The sequence below is a fragment of the Mustela putorius genome, unplaced genomic scaffold, assembly GCF_011764305.1.
Source record: "Mustela putorius furo isolate JIRA1106 unplaced genomic scaffold, ASM1176430v1.1 tig00004197_pilon_pilon_pilon, whole genome shotgun sequence".
In the NCBI taxonomy this organism is placed as follows: domain Eukaryota; kingdom Metazoa; phylum Chordata; class Mammalia; order Carnivora; family Mustelidae; genus Mustela; species Mustela putorius.
In genome coordinates, this window is record NW_025422312.1 from 11,780 (window position 1) to 35,816 (window position 24,037).

The 24,037-nt window shown below is 37.3% G+C and overlaps 1 protein-coding gene across 1 annotated transcript in view; it reads right to left on the minus strand.

Moving 5' to 3' along the window:
• Positions 1-258: 258 nt before the first annotated feature.
• The window catches only part of LOC123389925 (cullin-4B-like), a 140,063-nt gene continuing 116,284 nt past the window's right edge, over positions 259-24,037 (minus strand). Inside the window, exons 20-21 of the mRNA XM_045072828.1 lie at positions 2,655-2,807; positions 259-841 (exon numbers count right to left, since the gene is read on the minus strand). Coding sequence (XP_044928763.1) covers positions 746-841; positions 2,655-2,807 — 249 coding nt within the window. The 3' untranslated portion in view covers positions 259-745. The remainder of the gene's footprint in view (positions 842-2,654; positions 2,808-24,037) is intronic.

The window sequence follows — 24,037 nt, forward strand, 5'->3', positions numbered from 1 at the left end:
TTCCATACAAATGAGAACCTGAAAAGATAGTGATAGTCATACCTATTTTTACACAAAATAAAAAATAAGCCAAAATTTGTAATAAAATAAAAAGTTAAGATGGTAAATTTCAAATTATATTTTGCCACAATTTTATATATATACGTGTGTTGTAACTGAAGTAAATTATTTTAAAGATGTCTGAAATTTAAAAATAAATAAATATGTCTAAAATGATTTTTAATATATGTAAGTTTTTAGATTTATTACATACTGTGCTATTACATGTTTTTCATTATTACATGACTAATTTTGCCAGGAAAACCAACATAAGGACAAATAAGTCGTATTAATTCCTAAGTTCATACAGAATTTAAACCATCCAGACATATAATTAATCTTGGCATTTTACACTTAAATGTGTTTGTTTCTAGGTTCCTCTACATGAAACTTGTTCTTTATTAAACTAATACACATTACATGCAATGAATATGAACTATACTGGAATGAACAATAGAGAGTGAACTGTATGAAATATTCCATAAAGTTTCAGATCATTAAGTGCACTGTAAATATATTAAAAACTGTCATTCAGAAAATTGTATACATTAACAGAGAATGCTGATGAAAATTTTCATTCTGCATCTGTACTTTTAATGCGTTGTTTTAACCCAATATCAGTACAATATTTTAATCAATTAACAAGACCGTGAGGCACCTACAAAAAGTAGGCATAGTGTCAGATATTCAAATTAATGCCAGAGCTTCATGCAATATACTTGTACTGGTTTGGATTTTCTTTATCTCTTTCCATGTAGTCTCTGTCAATTAAGGATTCTATTCTCTTCTTCAGATCAGAAGGCTACAAAACAAAGTAAATTATTAGGGTTAGTGAAACTGATATCACAGTATTTCCTATTCTTTCCTCAAATGCAAAAAATACCAAATGATTACATTTTATATATTATACTTTATTATCTATATTTCTCAGGAAACAATAAATTTCTTAACTAAAGGAAATTAATACCATGAAACCTAGATACGCATAAGGAAAGTACAAAATAAGATTAAAGCATAACTATTACATAAGGAATAGAATAAAAGTTTAAAAAATCATACCTTCAATTTCTTTAATAACAATGCAGAGAAAAAGCAGTTATATTCATTATTAACCACTACCATATATCAAAGGCTCTAAAATGCAGAAGACAGTTAATACCTTAGGCACAAATGTTTCTATTAGGCACACATTTAGTTAGGACATAGAGATCGCACTGACTATAATGCACATTAAGGAAAGTAATTCCATAATTTACTAAAGCACAACAAGCACCAACTGAGCCATGAGAAAAGAACATGGAAAGATTTCAAAATTTTGTGTTTCTTTTTTTTTTTAATTTTTCCTCAGAGAAAAAACAGTTTTTAAATTTAAAAAATCAGGAGTACAACAAGGATAATGTAGCAGCCTAGCTAGAATTTCCTTAGCACTTTACTATACTTTGATTACTCTCTTGTCTTAATAACACTAGAATAAATTGTTAATTAAAATTATTATTTTCCATGAGGAAGCTAAGATAAAACATATTATGTAAACTTGCCAAGAGTCACAAAATAGAAAGAGATGAAATAAAATGCAATTGAAATCCTAGCTAACTGAGAAAAAAAAAAAAAAAAGAAATCCTAGTTAATAGTTTCCAGACTTTATAAGCCAGTCCATAAACAGTCTAGAAATTGACATGTCCTGTAGAAACTATATTTTGATCATTTAGGATATATAAAGCTATTAACAATTTTTCACTTTATTTCAAAGAAGAAATGCGGGAAAATACTTGAATTTTTTTGAAATTTTAACTTTTTAAAAATATCTTTTCATTTATAAGATTACTATTATTATTAGGTGCAGTTAGCCAACATATAGTACATCACCAGTTTTTGATAAAGTGTTCAATGAGTCATTATTAGTTGCTTGAAATTTTTAATATTACCTCAAAAATTTTATTCGAAAGCCAAAGCTATAAGAACCGAACACAATAACTGTAAACAGTGTTTTTTAAAAAAACCTCTCTATATTTTAAAATGATTCACAGACCTGTACCCCTGGGGATAAAAATATATGTTTATAAAAAATAAAAAATTATATTAAAATGATAGCAAGAAATAATTTGTCAAATATTGCTATATAATTTGGTAGATTGTAATATTTAAATGTCATCAAGATCAATCCTTATAAGAGGCAAAGACAGAGAAAGGAATCTCCTAATGAGATCAAAGGCCTCTTTGCTAATTGTGAAGTATTCAATTACACATAAGCAATGGGAATAAAGGCAATTCCTGTATTATCTAAAGGAGATACATAATGGAGGAGCCTTTAAATCATGGGAGGTACAGTGGAAATATTTAAAATTGGATCATAAAGTTGATTTTTTTCTGCTGTTACTTTTTAAAATGTTCAAATTTATTGTTTCTGTTTGAAAAATTGATACAAATCAATAATTTAATACAGTAAAGTATAACAAAAGAGGGACATAAGTCCTGTTTTCTACTCACTGTGATAATCACATTAACACACAGTACTTAACTCACATTATACATAAATTTTTATTTAAAATTACTTTATAAAATTGATTTATTTAAAAGTACTCAATGTCACTGAATTTTTTGATAGATCTGTTTACCTTCAGTGTAAATTTTAGCTGGTTATACAGTTCTGACAGAAGTACACTGTGGCTAAGTGTTTTCCTTATCTTCATTATACGAACAATTGCAGCATCAATCTGATATTGTCGGTCTTGGAAAACTCTCTGTGTGGTGATGGCATGTTCCTCTACCTAATAAAAATAATTAAAAGATAATAGGACAATGCATACAATTTTAATAAGAACTGTTATATTCAAACTTTTAACTTAAAACAGGTCTATCTTTTCTTATATCCTAAACTTATATCCTATATTCAACAGTAATTTTCTAAATCATCTGAGTTTCCAGTTAGGAATATGTAATCTTTTTCACTGCCTCCTGGGACACAAATTCCAAATAAAGCCTCCAAATCCTCAAAGCAAGAGTGTCCTTTTAATTTCTCAATCTTTTCTATATTTTTACAACTTCACAGTCTGTGTGTGATTTCATCAGTATTATATTTGCTTAAATGCTTTCTACTTTTCCCTTTTTAAAAATTATCTCAACTCTGCTTTTCCAGTAAAACTGGAAATATACTATCTCTAATAGAAATACCTTCATTTATCTTCTATTCTTCAGATATATATTTTCTATTGAAGTGAAAACACAAAATTAGCCATTTTTAATTCAAATGGCTAAAAAATTTAAAATATATGGTTGGCAGTATTTAAGCATACTCACAATATTGTGGGACTACCATCTACCTCTAGTTTCAAAACATGTTCACCATCCAGAAAACAATGATTAAGTAATGATTAAGAATGATTAAGTAATAATTCTTCATTCCCCATTCTCCATGATGTAGTTACCACTAGTCTTCGACTTTGTGTATTTGTCTATTTTTCAAATATATCATGGAAAGAATTATACAATAACTTAGCTATTATGTCTGACTTCTTTCACTTAGCATAATGTTTTTGTACACAAAATGTATTTTTTAAAGATTTTACTCATTTATTTGACAGAGAGATCACAGGTAGGTAGGTAGGCAGGCAGAGGGGCAGGCTGTGGGGGATGCAGGATCCCTGCTGTGCAGAAAGGCCCATGTGGGACTTGATCCCAGGACCTTGAGAACATGACCGGAACAAAAGGCAGTGGCTTAACCCACTGAGCCACCCAGATGCCTCTGTACACAAAATATTTTTATACAGATAAATATTTTTTTACACATAATGTATGTAAAATTAAACTCATATCGAATACTTTCTCTAAACAGAATAGAATCAAGCTAAGAATCACTAAAGAAAGGAAATACGTGGATATAAGTAACAGACACCTAAATAACAATAGGTTAAGAATAAATCCCTAGAAGGTGCCTAAGTAGCTCAGTCTGTTAAGCATCCAACTCTTAATTTCAGCTCAGGTCATAATCTCTGGGTGATAGGATCAAGCCCTGAATCTGGCTCCACACTCAGTGCGGAGTTTGCTTGAGGATTTCTCTCACTCTGCCCCTCCCCTCACACATGTTCTCTATGTGTATGTGAAATAAATAAATTTTAAAAAATAAATCACTAGGGAAAGTATAAAATACTTGGAAGTGAATGAGAAGGAGTAGATATGAAAATAAAATGATGGAATACTGTATAGCAGTGCTCAAAGGGAAATTTAAAGGTGTAAATTCTCATATTCAAAAAAAGAAAGAGATCTCAAAGCAGTAACAGCAGGAACTTGAAAAAGAAGAGAAAACTGACCTCAAGCTACTGAAAGGAAATAAGAAAGAGTAGAGGCAAACAAAATAGAGGATAAAATAGAAAAAATCATAAAAATAAGTTGGTTTTTTGAAAAGAGTAACAGAACAGGCAGACCTTTTTAATACCAATAAAAGACATGGGTTTATTTACCAGAATCTTGCACAGCTGGGGAAGATGGGTGCTCCCTCACCACTACTCCTTTCCACCATGGTAGAGACTGTCAGCTATCTCTACCTATCAGCTTGAGTGATTGGGTGATGATGATACTGTTTGTTTTAGCCACTTCATTGTTTTTCCCTTCGTTTGTTTTGCTCTAATATAGTGGCGGAACTAACTTCTCCTTTGAAAACACTGACTTATACCAAGGCTCTTTTATTCTTGGATATCTCTCTCAATTCTCTTGCTTTTTCCCCAGCAGTAACATCTGTCATCCGTGGTAGTCTTTATTTGAGAGGGGGTAGTTGTGGGATTGGAGAAAAAGTTCTCTGCGTTTTTCCTTCTTTTTTCTGATTCATATTCAACCTTAAATTAGTGCCTGTTTGTTGTTGCAAATGGCCCCTTTGTCACTATCTTATCCCACCAGTGAGATAAGACTTTTCAAAGTCTAAGTGTATGATGGTTTTCCACTTCTGTAAAGTTAGAGTAATTTTCTCTTACATTGTCCCTTCTAAGTGATTCACTATTTCAAATGTTAAAACATTTGTTGTTTCTCCCTCAGTGGGTTTATAATTTTTTAAAAAGAGTCCAGGCATTCCTTCAGTGATACTTGTGTGCCTTTTAAGACTGTTCCACGGAGGTGCCTGTGCAATTCAATTGGTCAGATGACTGCCTTTGGTTCAGGTCATGATCCTGAAGGGCTGGAATCAAGTCCTGCATCAGGCTCCCTGCTCAACGGGGAGTTTGCTTCTCTCTCTGACCTCTCCCTTCTCATGCTCTCTTGCTCCTTTCTCTCAAATAAGTAAAATAAAATAAAATAAATCTTAAAAAAAAAGACTGTTCCATAGGAGGGATCTCTCGTTTCTCCTATGAGCTTTAACTTAGTGAGGTTTATTCAGAAAAAGTGTCAAGTAAATTTGAACTTCCTTTTATGTCTTTAGTTCCATGTGTTTTATAATGTTACAAGTACTTTTATCAAACCTTCAGCAATTTGTTAAAATATTATACATACCTGTACAAACATTACTTCCTTTTCAGTTTAACATTAAATGAGCCAATACTTGTGCTTTGTTTCCTCTCAAGTTTAGGATGCCCTACAACCTCATCCCTCTGTTTTGGCCAATAAAAGCAATTTTTAAAAACTATCAACTTATATATATATTAAGTTAGATGGGTTACAAGCCAATATGTCTGATAAATATAGGTACAAAAATACTTAACAAAATTAAATCAAATCAAGCAATACATTAAAAGAATCACGTAAAATGATCAGGTTGAGATTTATTCTGGGCTGCAGGTATGGTTCAACATCTTCAAGTCAATGTAAGAGATCACATTAAAAAAAGATGACAAAAATCACGATCATCTCAAAGGACAGAAAAGTGTTTTATATAATCCAAAATCAAATTGTGACACAAAAAAAAAAATCAACAAAGTTGATACTGAGGGACAGTACCTCAACACAGCAAAGGCTGTGGATGACAAGCCCACAGCTAATATTACACTAAAACTTGAAACTTTTTGGCTACATTCAGGAAAAATACAAGGATCCTCTCACCACTTTTATTAAACATAGTACTGGAGGTCCCAGACAAAGCAATCAGAAAAGAAAATAATAAAGGCCAAATTGTAAGTGAAATAAAGCTACCAGTGTTTACAACTATCATAATACCAAAAGGCAAAAACCTTAAAGACTCCACGAGAATACTACTATAATTAAGTTATGAATTCAGTAAAATGATGGCAGGATACTTGTATTCTATATACTATTTATTAACTATCAGAAAGAGAAACTAAGTAAACAATCCCATTTAAAATTGCACACAAAATATGAAAAAAATAAAATGCAAGAAAGAAAGACTGAGCAATCCAAAGAAAGGATAGAGACCTAAACTGTAAGACATTGGTAGATGAAAATGGAGGTGACACAAATATATTGAAAGATATACCTTGCATTTGGATTGGTAGAATTAATTTAAGAAATTAAAAATAGAGTTACCCTATGACCCTGCCATTGCACTACTATATATTTGCCCCAAAGATAGAGATGTAGTGAAAAGAAGGGCCGTCTGTACCCCAATGTTCATAACAGTAATGGCCAGAGGTGCCATACTGTGGAAAGAGCCAAGATGCCCTTCAAGAGATGAACAGATAAAGAAGATATGGTCCATATATATTATGGAGTATTATGCCTGCATCAGAAAGGAAGAATACCCAACTTTTGTATCAATATGGATGGGACTGGAAGAGATTATGCTGAGTGAAATAAGTCAAGCAGAGAGAGCAGACCAATTATCGTATGGTCTCACTTGTGGAGCATAAGGAATAATATGGAGGAATAGTGAATTGGGGGAAATTGGAAGGGGAGATGACCCATGAAAGACTGCAGGCTCTGAGAAAGAAACAGGGTTGTGGAGGGGGTAGAGGGTTAGGGGAGCCTGGTTGTGGGTACTAAGGAGGTTACATGGAGCACTGGATGTAGTTCATAAACAATGAATGCTGGAATACTGAAGAAATAAAATAAAAATTTAAAAAACCCTCAAAATGGATGAAAGACCTACATAGAAGACAGAAATCAAAATCCTAGAGAAGAATACAGGTTGAAATCTCTTGGACCTTAGCTGCAACAATATTTTCTCAGACACATCTCCATAGGCAATGGGGGGAAAAGCAAAAAAAAAAAACTATTGGGATTTAAGCAAGATTTTTTTAAAAAATGCTGCACAGCAAAGAAAACAGTTAAAAAAAAAAACCTCAAAGTCAACTAACAGAATGGGAGAAGATACTCACAAATGACATCCCGGATAAAAAGGTCTGGTATCCAAAATGTATACTGAATTTACCAATCTCAACACCCAAAAACTAATCTAGTCAAGAAATGAACAGACATGAGCAGATATTTTTCAAAGAAGACACCCGAAGACTAATAGACATGAAGAAATTCTGTACATTATTCAACACGAGGAGAACAGAGCTCAAACTACATTGAGATATCACCTCACACCAGTCAAAATGGCTGAAATTAGCAAGTGAGGAAATTACAAATATTGTTGAGGATGTTGAGAAAGAGGAAACTTCTTACAGTGTTGATGGGAATGCAAGCCACTCTGGAAAACATTATGGAGGTTCCTCAAGAAGTTGAAAATACAGGCACCTGCATGACTCAGTTAATTTTCTATCTTTGGCTCAGGTCATGATCCAGGATCCTGGGATGGAACCCCACATTGGTCTCCCTGCCCAGCAAGAAGCCTGCTTCTCTCTCCCACAGCCCTGTTGGTGTTTCCTTTCTCACTGTATCACTCTGTCAAATAAAACCTTTAAAAAAAAAAGTTAAAAATAGAGCTACTCTATGACCCAGCAATTTCACTACTAGGTAATAATGGATATAAATATAGTGATTCAAAGGGGCACATGTATGCAGCAGCAATGTCCACAATAGTCAAATTGTAGAAAGAGCCCAGATGTTCACTGACAGATGAATGGAAAAAGAGGATGTAGTGTGTGTGTGTGTGTGTGTGTATACACACACATATAACAAATGGAATATTAATTGACTATCAGAAAGGATGAATTATTACCATTTGAAATGACATGGCTGGAACTAGAGGATATTAAGTTAATTGGTCTAAGTCCATCACAGAATAACAAACACTATATGATTTCAGTCATAAGTTGTAGTTAAGAAAAAAAAAAACTGGTGAACATTGGGGAGGGAAAGGGAAATTAAGACAATAACACTTATAAGAAACTAAGACAAAAACAGTGATGAAGACCAAACATGAGAGATGCTTAACTCTAAGGAACAAACTCAGGGTTGCTAGAGGGGAGGGGGGGGTGAAACAATTGGATGATGGGCACTTAGGAGAGATCACTGGGTGATCTGGGCAATCCATGAATCGCAAAAATCAACATATGAAATTAATCATACACATGATAACTTCACTTGAATTTCAATAAAACCAAAAGGCGAGTAACCTGAAACGAATGCAATTGATAACACAACAGTCAAAACTATTAGGATACAACTCAAGCAATTTGAAGAGGGAGCACTAGAGCCATTCAGGCCTGTCACAAGAAGAAAAATCACACTTAAAAAACAAAAAACATACTATACTTTCACCTAAAGGAGTTTGACAAGGAAGAGAAAACAAAGAGGGGGGAAAAAAAAGATTAGAGTAGAAACAAGTGATATAGGGCCTAAAAGAGCAATAGAGACAATCAATGAAACAAGGCAATAGTTCTCTGGAAAAATTAATAAAATTGATAACCTTCTAGGTACAGTTAGGAAGAATATAAGAGAAGGGAACGCAATTAATAAAAGCACAAAGGAGACAGTAGTGGTAACACCCACAACTTCAGAAATATCACTAGGTCTAAGAAGTAGTATGAAAGTGATATATTAACAAACTGGGTAACAGAGAAGAAATGGAAAATTTTCTAGAAACATGTGGAGGATGCAAACTGAAAGAAGTCATACAAACTTTGAACAGACCAGTAACCAGCATAGAAATGGAATCCATCCTGCAAGAATGTCCAAAAAACAAAAGTCTGGGACCAGATGGCTTCACAGGGGAACTATCCAAGACATGTCAGGAAGAGCTCATACCTATTCTCCAATGAGAAGCAAGAGAAATGGAAGGAGCAATACAGAAGTCATTCTAGGAGGCCAGAAGTACCAAAGGCACCACTACAAAAGACACCACTACAGAAAAAAAAAAAAAAAAAAAAAAAAAAAAAAAGGACCCATGCCTCAGAGGAACACATCAGCAAAGATCCTCAAGGAAATAGCATGCTTAAGCAACCAATACATGAAAGCAATCATTCATCACACACCAGTGGGATTTCTTCCTGGGTTGCCAGAATGGGTCAATCTTCATACATCAATCAATGGGATATATCACATCAATAGAAGAAAGGATAAGAACAATGTGCTCCTTACATGAGATCCCCAAAGAGCATCTGGCCAAGGAAGACATCCAGTCATGATCAAAACCCTCCCCAAAGTAAGATTAGAAGGAATAGACAGGAAAATATAAAATCAAGGCCACCTATGAAGAACCTTCAGGTACAATTTTACCTGAGAGCATCTGCCCTGAAGTCAAGAATAAGGCAACATTTTCACACTCTCAACTTTTATTATTTTTATTTTTTTCATTCTCATAACCTTTATTCAACATAGTAATGAAAGTCCCAACCACAGCAAGGAGACAAATGAAAGAAACAAAGTTTCTATATTGGCCAAGAAGAAGACAGACTGTCACTATTTGCAGATAACCTGATAGTCCGTATAGAAAACCCCAAAGAGGGGTTCCAGGGAGGGTCAGTCACTACAGTGAGAGACTTGAGCACTCAGACATCAGGTCATGATTTTCTGGGTTGTGAGATGGAGCCAGGCATTTGGACCCGAGCTGGGTGTGGATGCCTGCCTGAGATTCTCTCTCTCCCTCTCCTCCGGCCCTCCCTCTCATCTCCCTCACTAAAAAAAAAGAAAAGGAGACCAAATAAAGAAAATGCAAGTAACTCTACCAAAACATTTGCTAGAAGTCAACAAATTTAGGCAAGCTGCAGGATATACCATCCAAATATAGAAGTTGGTCCCATTCCTGCCACTGAGGAAGCTACAGAAAGAGAAATTCAGGAAAGAATCCCAGGGTGGAGGGCTTGGAGGAGGAGTCTAGCTGGTGGAGGTGTAGGGGGATGGAACATTTGTGCCCCAATGAATACAATTAGAGAATTATCAAAACACTGTGAACACCGAAGTAATCAAAGGGGGTGGGTGTCAAAGAAATAGTGCCACTCTATAAGCAGAAAACTGATCACATTTTGGAAGGTAGGCAATGTACAGACTTTGAAGGCCCAGGGACAGAGCTGTAGATAGGGCAGTGAGGAAGGAGGTTGTAGCAGAAGGCTCCTGCAAAGGACTGGAAATAGCGGATCTCAAAAGGGACACTCTTAGAAGCCTGCCATAGTACCTGGTTTATAGGTGCTCAGATGGTCAATGGGATCAGACAGCCAGCTGTGATGGCAAGGTCTGAGGCTTCCTAGGGATGCCAGAAAAATAGATGAGGCTAAAGCCCTGCACTATTCCCAGGCACGGTGTGTGGAAACCCACTGTGGACAGTGAAACTAGGTGCTAGCCTTGTGCTCTCTGTGTGACTATAAAGTGGAAAGTGCCACTCTGTCCTGTGACCACTTCCATGGGTTGAGTCCAACCAAAGATAGAAGTGAGGAGAGAGGAAAGTGGTGGTCTGCCCACAGGAGTCCCTAAAAATTGGACTTTGGAAACTTAGTCATGGGTATAAGAAAAAACAAAACAAATGGCATTGAATGAATGAATGAATGAATACTAAATAATAAATCAAAATAAATAAATAAGGACCCAAACACAAAACTGCTCAGAATCAGGCAACATGTGAATACAGAGTTCTTACAGAAACAGGGGACAAAGTGTGCTTGACTGGTCTTCCGAGAGGGCTCACTCAAGAGTGGGGAGCTGGGAATTTTCAGCCCTAGGACAAGGAGAGGGGAAGCAGAGCCTGCTTCATTCCACCTATCATTGCTGAAAAACTTTAGGAAGGAAACCAGCACCACCTACTAGAGTCTGGAAATTCACAACAAAGTCCTGCCTCCCCATGCCCCGGACAAGCCTTTCCCCTAGGGCAAGTCCAGCTGGCAATCCACACCACAGGCACCTTTCCCAGGAGACCACCACACACCACTGCTCCCACCAACTTTCTTGAACAGAAAGAACTGTGATGCTTTGGCTCTAGGGGAGAAAGTGATCCAGTATCCTTTCTACTTGAGGTCTTTGTTGGTTTGTGGTTATTTGTTCAGTTATTCTGTGGTCCTTTCAATTCCTTCTCTTGATTCCTCGTATACTTTTATCTCTACTTTCAGGAATTTAAGAGGAATACAAGCCTATGACCCAGCAATTGCAAGACTAGGTCTTTATCCATAGGATATAGTGATTCCAAATGGGAACATGGACTCTAATGTTTATAGCGGCAGGGTCCGGAAGTGCCAAACTATGGAAAGTGACCAAATGTCCATTGGCAAATGAATGGTTACAGAAACTGTGGGTATATAAACACAATGGGATATTACTCAGCCATCAAAAAGAATATAATCTTGCCATTTGCAATAATGCGGGTAGAACTAGTGGTTATTATACTAAGTGAAATAAATCAGAGAAAGACAAACACTGTATGATTTCATTCATATGCGGAATTTAAGAAACAAATGTATAAAGGGGAAAAGTAGAAAAAATATAGTAAGATGAAAATTGAGGAGGAGGCAAACCATAAAAGATGCTAATCTCCAGGAAACAAACATGTTTATTAGTGGGAAGGTGTGTGGGGGACAAGGTAACTGGTTGGTGGACATTAAGGAGGGCACTTGATGTAATGAGCATTGGGTGCTATATGGAATTGATAAATCACTAAATTCTATGTCTTAATAATAATACAAAAGCAATTTGAAACAAGAATTATCAAAGATGGCAGCTGATTTGACCTTAACCAGTATCATACATAATTATAGCTAATTATTATATATTAGCATGGTGTTGACACACCTTCAAGAGCAATGGCAATTCCACCCACAACCTTATAAGGAAGAAAAGGTTGTCACTCCAGTTCCAGCAAAGGGCTGTCCCTATCCAGAAAAGTTTCTGCATTATTACCACCCTGACATAAAATTCTACATCAAAAGAACTTCACTTGTGAACTCAGTTCCACTTCTCCAATCTTTGGCCATAAAGAAATAGAGCTCGTTCTATTGAATGCTCAGGCTTTTTTTTGTTTTTTTGTTTTTGACCTTGTGACATAAGACAGAGAAAGGACTCTAAAAGACAGGCATGGAGTGCCTTCAAGTATCCCAAATCCCTTCTTGGGGAAAAGGAAAGTCAAACTGTAACATCTTTGGCAACAGAAAATATCTGTGGTTTAAAGGAACACCTGCTGTTTATAAGAGAGAAAGCCCCAGAACTCGGCCAAATGGCAGAGGAGTTGCTGAAAATCCTTTGTCTCAGAGGAACTGGATAGCTACATGGTGTATATGCCTGCACCCACCCTGAAAGTCCAGACCAGAGCTGAGTTGGGATGCCACAAACAGCTTGCTCTTTTAGCAAACCCAGGACACCTCACCTACACCAGACCTAATCATACCAGGCACATTACAGAAAAGAGATAGCTGCAGAACAGCTTCAAAAGACAAGGGGGTCTACAGGAACAATTTCTGGGTGGGAGAGGCTGACAGAAATGTAAACTGTCCTTCCATTTGAAACCAGAGGTCAGTGCAACCCAGGTGTCCTAATTGATCTATACTTCAGTGAGCCCCAGGTCAACAAATCAGTGAGTCCCAGCAATCCCCACCAAGGAAACCTCCAGGGTAATGAATACTGGGACACTACTGGTTAGCTTTCACCACAGTTTCAGCCTACATGCCAAGGTAAAATAGAGGCAAAAAAAACCCTCTAAATACTACAGGCATGTATCACTTACACTTGAGATGGATTCCAAGGACACCCCAGTGCACAGCACTCTAGTACCTCCCAGCTAATGTCTGCTATTGAACCAGCTGTCCTGCTAAGGTCTCCTGCATGAAGTGCACCCAGAAACAGAGCCCATGCCAGCATCAGTTACAGTCATCTTGTCAGGGCACTCTCTTTGTGGAAAGTTCTGGAACATCTCAGCTTATATCCACTTCAGCTTCAGTGACCCTACCAAAGTAAATTCTTTGTGTAGAATCCCAGTTCTCTCCATCTTGCACCCACTTTACTTTCAGCTGTCTTTCTAGGCACCCTCTGGGCAGAGAACTCAAAGACATTTTGGCCTGGATAATATCTCAGCTATATAGCAGCTCTGCCAAGGCACTCCCTGTACAGAATGCCCCAGGACACTATATATTGTATCCATTTTAACTTAGCTGTCTTTCCAGGTTTCCTTCAGTGCAGAGTCCTAGTACACCCTGAATAACACCCAATTCAGCCACAGCTATCCTGTGGAGGCCCTCTGCTTAAAAGGCCATGGGACACCACTGCTTTATCCTTTATCCTTTATCCTGCTTTAGGCTTTGCTGTGCCCTGAGGACATCGACTGTATTGAGCCCCTAAGGTCCACATTGATCTGTGACCAACTCAGTTTTACCTGTCCCGCTGAGGTCCTCCCAACAAACCACACCAATCACAAATCCAGTCAGCGGCCAAAAGTCACCAAGTTCATGCAGTCTACATAAGGGACAACCATACAGAATACCATTCTTTCAAGACTACAAACATCCGTTCCAAAGAAAAAAATTTAAAAAAGAAGTAGCTGTTCCATCAAATCCAAGAAACAAATGTAAATAGTTAAACAGAATAGGAAGACAGAAGAATATGCTCCAAAAGAAAGAATAAGAAACAAAACCTAAGAAGAATGATTAAATTAAATAGAAACATGCAAAATGACTGATAAATAATTTAAAGAAATGGTAAAAGATGCTCACTGGGCTAAAGAAAAGAGTGGACAATCTCAGTGATACCTTCAATAAAGACATAGAATATATTAAAAATAGACAATCAATATTGAAGAATACAGTAACTGAAATAAATCTCACACACACACATACACACTTGTGTGCATGTGCACGTGTGCGTACATGCGCACAGACACAGACACAGACACACACACACACCATATTCACACACTAGAGGGATCCAACATTAGATCAGAGGACACAGATATACCAGTGATCTGGAAGAAAGCATTCAAGCTGTATGTCAAAAAGAGAAAAGATTTATAAATGAGGATAGATTAAGAGATATCTTGGACAAGATCAAGGGAAAAAACATTTGCAATATAGGGGTCCCAGAGAAGAAGAGAGGAAGGTGTATAATACTTATCTGAAGACATAACGCTTGAAAATTTTAAGGAATTAAACATGCATCTAAATCCAAGAAGTTCATACAGTTCCAATCAAGAGAAAGTAAAGGAGGTTGACACTACACATATAATAACTGCAATGTCAAAGGTTAAAGATAAAGAGAACAATAAAAGCAGCAGAAACAAACAAAAAGTTGTCTCAGAAAAACCTACAAGGCTAACAGATGGTTTTTCAGCAGAAGTTCTGCAGCCCAAAAATGAGTGGCATGATATATTCAAAGTTCTGAAAGGGAAGAAAAAAAAAGTCAATAGTATGGTATCCAAGCTTATCAGTTTGAAGAAGAGATAGAATCTGCCAAACAAATTCTATATTTGCCAAATAACTATTTACTAAACAAACAAAACAAAGGAGTTTATAACCATTAACCTAGCATTACAAGAAACATTAAAGGAATTTTTTCCTGTGGAAAAAGAATGACTATAAGTAGCTATAAGAAAATAATGAATCAAAACATGTAAAATATGACTATATATAGATAGATAGATATCTCACATGGAAAGACAAGTGAAAAGGAAAGAGAAAGAGAAAAACAAAAAGAAAAAATTAATGTGTTTAAACTGAAATGGCCTAAGTAAGGCTGTACTTACTTAGGATCTTATATGTACACCTCTTCAAATCACAGAGATGTGATAGCTGCACAAAAAATAAATAAATGCAATCATAATATTGTGAAAATTCACCGATCACAAAGAGCACAAGAAAATAAAAAAGGAACAGAGAAAAACTGAAAAAACAATCAGGAAACTAGTAACAAAATGGCACAGGTATTTACATATTAATTACTAACATAAATATAAGTGGTATAAGCATGCCAATTAAAAGAGACAGTGTGGCTCTGGAAAACAGCATGGAGGTTCCTCAAAATGTTGAAAATAGAACTGCCCTATCAGATAAAGGACTAGTGTCCAGAATCTATAAAGAACTTAGCAAACTCAACACCCAAAGAACAAATAATCCAATCAAGAAATGGGCAGAGGACATGAACAGACATTTCTGCAAAGAAGACATCCAGGTGGCCAACAGACACATGAAAAAGTGCTCCATATCACTCGGCATCAGGGAAATACAAATCAAAACCACAATGAGATATCACCTCACACCAGTCAGAATGGCTAAAATCAACAAGTCAGGAAATGACAGATGCTGGCGAGGATGCGGAGAAAGGGGAACCCTCCTACACTGTTGGTGGGAATGCAAGCTGGTGCAGCCACTCTGGAAAACAGCATGGAGGTTCCTCAAAATGTTGAAAATAGAACTGCCTATGACCCAGCAATTGCACTATTGGGTATTTACCCTAAAGATACAAATGTAGTGATCCAAAGGGACACATGCACCCGAATGTTTATAGCAGCAATGTCCACAATAGCCAAACTATGGAAAGAACCTAGATGTCCATCAACAGATGAATGGATCAAGAAGATGTGGTATATATACACAATGGAATACTATGCAGCCATCAAAAGAAATGAAATCTTGCCATTTGCGACAACATGGATGGAACTAGAGCGTATCATGCTTAGTGAAATAAGTCAAGCAGAGAAAGACAACTATCATATGATCTCCCTGATATGAGGAAGTGGTGATGCAACATGGAGGCTTAAGTGGGTAGAAGAAGAATAAATGAAACAAGATGGGATTGGGAGGGAGACAAACCATAAGTGACTCTTAATCTCACAAAACAAACTGAGGGTTGCCGGGGGGAGGGGGTTTGGGAGAAGGGGGTGGGATTATGGACATTGGGGAGGGTATGTGATTTGGTGAGTGCTGTGAAGTGTGTAAACCTGGTGATTCACAGACCTGTACCCCTGGGGATAAAAATATATGTTTATAAAAAATAAAAAATTAAAAAAAAAAAGAAATTAAAAATAGAACTTCCCTATGACCCTGCAATTGCACTCCTGGGTATTTACCCCAAGGATACAGATGTCATGAAAAGAAGGGCCATCTGTACCCTAATGTTTACAGCAGCAATGGCCACGGTCACCAAACTATGGAAAGAACCAAGATGCCCTTCAACGGACAGGAAGAATCAAAATAACCTTCCTCACCCATGCTGACTATTTTTAACCACTCTCCCATCTTTTATTTCTGTCAGTGTTTCTGTGTATTTGTTTTTGTCCTGGTAGTATATAAATCATACTTGACGTTCTTTTTTACGAGGTTCTTTTATTTATTTATTTATTTATTTATTCTCTTGTCATCCACTTTTGTCAGTGTTTTTGTCTGTTTTTGTTTCTATACTTCTTAAATATTATCTCGGGGCCCATTTGGGCAGGGCCTTCTCTTTTATTTTATTTTTCTTTTTTCCCCTGTCTCTCTCTCTTTTCTTTTTTCTTCCTTTTTGGTGGGGACTCTTGATAGCTCAGAAGCATTGCTGGGTGCATCTTGTCTGAACCATGGTTGATACATTCAACTACACATTCGTTTAGCCATATCTCAACAAAATGACTAGGAGGAGGAATGCCCAACAGAAGAAAAATTCAGAGACTGGGCCCTCTCCACAGAACTATGGGATATGAACATAGACAGTATGTCAGAAAGGGAATCCAGGCTAAGAATTATCCAGGCTATATCGAGGTTGAGGAAAACCATGGGTAGCAAAATGGAATTGATTAGGGCAGAAGTGAAAGCCACCAGGGATGATGTTCACAATGTTCTCAATAAGTTCCAATCTATCTAAATTCTCTAAAATCTAGTGTAACTGAGGCAGAAGATAGAATTAGTGATCTAGAGGACAACAGAGAGAGAAAAAGGATCAGGAGGAAGCCTGGAACAAACAGCTTAGAAGCCAATTAGGGAAATAATGACACCATGAAATGTTCCAACGTCAGAATTATTGGAATCCTTGAGGGGGAGGAGAAAGAAAGAAGACTAGAGGATATAGTTGAACAAATTCTCCATGAATATTTTCCCAATCTGTCAAACAGAAACAGTGTTTGTGTACTAGAGGCAGAAAGGTCTCCCCACAAGATCATAGAATCTTGAAAGACCTTGAGACACGTGATTGTGAAAATGATGAACCACAATTGTTGACAGGAGCTACTGAAAGCACCTAGGGTGAAGAAATTCCTTACATACAGAGGAAAGCTCATCTGAATAATGTCACACCTGTCCACAGAAACCTGGCAAGACAGAAAGGGCTGGCCAGATGTTAAGGGCTCTAAATGAGAAGAACATGCAGCCCAGAATACTTTATCCAGCAATACTGACATTCAAAATGGATGAAGAAATAAAGAGCTTCCAAGACTGGCACGTTTTAAAAGAGTATGTGACTACCAAGCTGACACTGCAGGAAATATTAAGTGGAGCTCTATAAAAGAGGAAAAAAAACTAATAATATCATTGAACAGAAATATACGGAGACAATCTATAGACACAAAGACTTCACAGGTAACATTATGTCAATAAAAACCTGTCTCTCAATAATCACTCTCAATGTGAATGGCCTAAATGTGCCAATTACAGATTGGATAAAATGACAGGACTCATCCATATGTTGTCTACAAGAGACCCATTTTGAACCTAAGGATACATCCACACTGAAAGTGAAGGGATTGAGAAGCATCTTTCATGAGAATGGACTAAAAGAAGGCTGGTGTAGCGATTCTCATAAAAGATAAATTAGATTTTAAACTAAAGACTGTAGTCAGAGATACAGAAGAGGACTACTTAATTCTTAAAGGGACAATCCATCAAGAAGATCTAACAATTGTAAACATTTATGTCCCCAATGTGGGAGCAGATAATTACATTAAATCAAGATAAAGAGTCATATTGATATGAATACATTAATAGTAGGAGATCTTAACACAGCACTCTCAGTAATAGACCAATAATCCAAGCAAAAAATCAATAAAGAAACAAGAGCATTGAATGACACATTGGACCAGATGGACCTCATAGATATATACAGAACATTCCACCCTGAAAAACAGAATACTCATTCTTACGTCTACATGGAGCCTTCTGCAGAATGGATCACATACTGGGTCACAAATCAGGGCTCAACTGATACCAAAAGACTGAAATTATTCCCTGCACATTCTCAGATCATGATTCTTTGAAACTGGAGCTCAACCACAAGTAAAAGTTTGGAAGAAATTCAAACACCGGGAAGCTAAAGACCACCTTGCTTAAGAATGCTTGGATCAACCAGGAGATCAAAGAAGAACTGAACAATTAAAAGTCTGTTCCACTGAGGGACATCCCTCCAGAGGCTAAACCGGGGCGAAGCCCACGCGGGGTCAGCGTGGCCTCAGGTCCCGCAGGGTCACAGAAGGATCGGGGGTTTCTGAGTGTTGCAGAGCTTGCAGGTATTGGAATGGGAAAACTGGTTAAAGAGACAGAGCCGACAGTAAGCTCACAGCTCTGTGTTACCTTGAACTGGTCGCAGGCTCAGTGAGCTCGGAGCACGGCCGGATGTCAGGCAGACGGGAGTTACTGGGCGCTGTTCTCTGAGGGAACACTGAGGAGTGGGGCCCTGGGCTCTTGGCTCCTCCAGGCCAGAGACCAGGAGGCCACCATTTGTATTCCCGTCCTCCAGAACTCTACGGAAAGCGCTCAGAGAACAAAAGCTCCTGAAAGCAAACCCGAGCGGATTACTCACCCCAGCCCCTGGTAAGGGCGGTGCAATTCTGCCTGGGGCAAAGACACTTGAGAATCACTACAACAGGCCCCTCCCCCAGAAGATCAACAAGAAATCCAGCCAAGACCAAGTTGACCTACCAAGGAGTGCGGTTTCAATACCAAGGAGAGCAGCAGAATTCCAGAGGAGGAGAAAGCAAAGCACGGAACTCATGGCTCTTTCCCTGCTATTTTTTTAGTCTTGCAGTTAATTTAATTTTTTTCTTTTTCATTTTTTTTCTTGCCTTCTGAAAAAATTTTTTTAACTTTTACCTTTTTCTTTTTTAACGTTTTTAAATTAGTTTATCCAATATATATATTTTTTCTTTTTTATATTTTTCTTATTTGTTTTCTTTTTTTAATTCTCTTCTTTTCTTTTTTCTTTTTTTTTCTTCCTTTTTTAACCTCTTTTTATCCCCTTTCTCTCCCCTCAAGGTTTGGGATCTCTTCTAATTTGTTTAAAGCATATTTTCCTGATGTTGTTGCCACCCTTTTAGTATTTTACTTGCTCCTTCATATACTCTTATATGGACAAAATGACAAGACGGAAGAATTCAACACAAAAAAAGAACAAGAGGCAGTACCAAAGGCTAGGGACCTAATCAATAAAGACATTGGTAATATGTGAGATCTAGAGTTCAGAATGACAGGTTCTAGCCAGGCTTGAAAAAGGCATGGAAGATATTAGAGAAACCCTCTCGAGAGATATAAAAGCCCTTTCTGGAGAAATAAAAGAACTAAAATCTAACCAAGTTGAAATCAAAAAGCTATTAATGTGGTGCAATCAAAAATGGCGGCTCTCACTGCTAGGATAAATGAGGCAGAATAAAGAATTAGTGATATAGAAGACCAAGAGACAGAGAATAAAGAAGCTGAGCAAAAGAGGGACAAACAGCTACTGGACCACGAGGGGAGAATTTGAGAGATAAGTGACACCGTAAGACGAAACAACATTAGAATAATTGGAATTCCAGAAGAAGAAGAAAGAGAGAGGGGAGCAGAAGGTATACTGGAGAGAATTACTGGGGAGAATTTCCCCAATATGGCAAAGGGAATGAGCATCAAAATTCAAGAGGTTCAGAGAATGCCCCTCAAAATCAATAAGATAATAGGCCCACACCCCGTCACCTAATAGTAAAATTTTACAAGTCTCAGTGACAAAGAGAAAATCCTGAAAGCAGCCTGGGAAAAGAAGTCTGTAACATACAATGGTAAAAATATTAGATTGGCAGCTGACTTATCCACAGAAACCTGGCAGGCCAGAAAGAGCTGGCATGATATTTTCAGAGCACTAAACGAGAAAAACATGCAGCCAGGAATACTATATCCCTCTAGGCTATCATTGAAAATAGAAGGAGAGATTAAAAGCTTCCAGGACAAACAAAAACTGAAAGAATTTGCAAACACCAAAACAGCTCTACAGGAAATCTTGAAAGGGGTCCTCTAAGCAAATAGAGAGCCTACAAGTGGTAGATCACAAAGGAACAGAGACCATATACAGTAACAGTCACCTTACAGGCAATACAATGGCACTAAATTCATATCTCTCAATAGGTACCCTGAATGTTAATGGGCTAAATGCCCCTGTCAAAAGACACACGGTATCAGAATGGATAAAAAAACAAAACCCATATATATGTTGCCTCCAAGAACCTCATTTTAAGCCCGAAGACACCTCCAGATTTAAAATGAGGGGGTGGAAAAGAATTTACCGTGCTAATGGACATCAGAAGAAAGCAGGAGTGGCAATCCTTATATCAGATCAATTAGATTTTAAGCCAAAGACTATAATAAGAGAAGAGGAAGGACACTATATCATACTCAAAGGGTCTGTCCAACAAGAAGATTTAACAATTTTAAATATATATGCCCCCAACGTGGGAGCAGCCAACTATATAAAACAATTAATAACAAAATCAAAGAAACACATCAACAATAATACAATCATAGTAGGGGACTTTAACACTCCCCTCACTGAAATGGACAGATCATCCAAGCAAAAGGTCAGCAAGGAAATAAAGGCCTTAAATGACACACTGGACCAGATGGACATCACAGATATATTCAGAACATTTCATCCTAAAGCAACACAGAATACACATTTTTTCTCTAGTGCACATGGAACATTCTCCAAAATAGATCACATCCTCGGTCCTAAGTCAGGACTCAACCAGTATCAAAAGATTGGGATCATTCCCTGCATATTTTCAGACCACAAAGCTCTAAATCTAGAACTCAACCACAAAAGGAAGTTTGAAAAGAACCCAAAAATGGAGACTAAACAGCATCCTTCTAAAGAAGGAATGGGTCAACCGGGAAATTAAAGAAAAATTGAAAAAAAATCATGGAAACAAATGGCAATGAAAATACAACAGTTCAAAATCTGTGGGACACAACAAAGGCAGTCCTGAGAGGAAAATATATAGCGGTACAAGCCTTTCTCAAGAAACAAGAAAGGTCTCAGGTACACAACCTAACCCTACACCTAAAGGAGCTGGATAAAGAATAAGAAAGAAACCCTAAGCCCAGCAGGAGAAGAGAAATCAAAAAGATCAGAGCAGAAATCAATGAAATAGAAACCAAAAGAACAATAGAACAAATCAACGAAACTAAGAGCTGGTTCTTTGAAAGAATTAATAAAATTGATAAACCCCTGGCCCAACTTATCAAAAAGAAAAGAGATAGGACCCAAATAAATAAAATCATGAATGAAAGAGGAGAGATCACAACTAACCCAAAGAAATACAAACTGTTATAAAAACATACTATGAGCAACTCTACACAACAAATTTGACAATTTGGAAGAAATGGATGCATTCCTAGAAACATATAAACTACCACAACTGAACCAGGAAGAAATAGAAAGCCCGAATAGACCCATAACCAGTAAGGACATTGAAACAGTTATTAAAAATCTCCAAACAAACAAAAGCCCAGGGCCAGACGGCTTCCCGGAGGAATTCTACCAAATATTTAAAGAAGAACTAATTCCTATTCTCCTGAAACTGCTCCAAAAAATAGAAATGGAAGGAGAACCCCCAAATTCATTTGATGAGGCAAGCATCACCTTGATCCCAAAACCAGACAAGAATCCCATCAAAAAAGAGAGCTATAGACCAATATCCTTGATGAACACAGATGCGAAAATTCTCACCAAAATACTAGCCAATAGGATTCAACAGTACATTAAAAGGATTATTCACCACGACCAAGTGGGATTTATTCCAGGGCTGCAAGGTTGGTTCAACATCCGCAAATCAGTCAATGTGATACAACACCTCAATGAAAGAAAGAACAAGAACCATATGATACTCTCAATAGATGCTGAAAAGGCATCTGACAAAGTACAGCATCCCTTCCTGATTAAAACTCTTCAAAGTGTAGGGATAGAGGGCACATACCTCAATATCATCAAAGCCATCTATGAAAAACCCACCACAAATATCATTCTCAATGGAGAAACACTGAGAGCTTTTCCGCTAAGGTCAGGAACACGGCAGGGATGTCCATTATCACACTGCTATTCAACATAGTACTAGAGGTCCTAGCCTCAGCAATCAAACAAAAGGAAATTAAAGGCATCCAAATCGGCAAAGAAGAAGTCAAATTATCACTCTTCGCAGATGATATGATACCATATGTGGAAAATCCAAAAGACTCCACTCCAAAACTGCTAGAACTTGTACAGGAATTCAGTAACGTGTCAGGATATAAAATCAATGCACAGAAATCAGTTGCATTTCTGTACACCAACAACAAGACAGAAGAAAGAGAAATTAAGGAGTCAATCCCATTTACAATTGTACCCCAAACCATAAGATACCTAGGAATAAACCTAACCAAAGAGGCACAGAATCTATACTCAGAAAACTATAAAGTACTCATGAAAGAAATTGAGGAAGACACAAAGTAATGGAAACATGTTCCATGCTCCTGGATTGGAAGAATAAATATTGTGAAAATGTCTATGCTACCTAAAGCAATCTACACATTTAATGCAATTCCTATCAAAGTACCATCCATCTTTTTCAAAGAAATTCAACAAATAATTCTAAAATTTATATGGAACCAGAAAAGACCTCGAATAGCCAAAGGGATATTGAAAAAGAAAGCCAACATTGGTGGCATCACAATTCCGGACTTCAAGCTCTATTACAAAGCTGTCATCATCAAGATAGCATGGTACTGGAACAAAAACAGACACATAGATCAATGGACAGAATAGAGAGCCCAGAAATAGACCCTCAACTCGATGGTCAACTAATCTTCGACAAAGCAGGAAAGAATGTCCAATGGAAAAAAGACAGCCTCTTCAATAAATGGTGTTGGGAAATTTGGACAGCCACATGCAGAAAAATGAAATTGGACCATTTCCTTACACCACACATGAAAATAGACTCAAAATGGATGAAGGACCTCAATGTGAGAAAGGAATCCATCAAAATCCTGGAGGAGAACACAGGCAGCAACCTCTTCGACCTCAGCCGCAGCAACATCTTCCTAGGCACATCGCCAAAGGCAAGAAAAGCAAGGGCAAAAAATGAACTATTGGGATTTCATCAAGATCAAAAGCTTTTGCACAGCGAAGGAAACAGTTAACAAAATCAAAAGACAACTGACAGAATGGGAGAAGATATTTGCAAACGACATATCAGATAAAGGACTAGTGTCCAAAATCTATAAAGAACTTATCAAACTCAACACCCAAAGAACAAATAATCCAATCAAGAAATGGGCAGAGGACATGAACAGACATTTCTGCAAAGAAGACATCCAGATGGTCAAGAGACACATGAAAATGTGCTCCATATCACTCGGCATCAGGGAAATTCAAATCAAAACCACAATGAGATATCACCTCACACCAGTCAGAATGGCTAAAACTAACAAGTCAGGAAATGACAGATGCTGGTGAGGATGTGGAGAAAGGGGAACCCTCCTACACTGTTGGTGGGAATGCAAGCTGGTGCAGCCACTCTGGAAAACAGCAT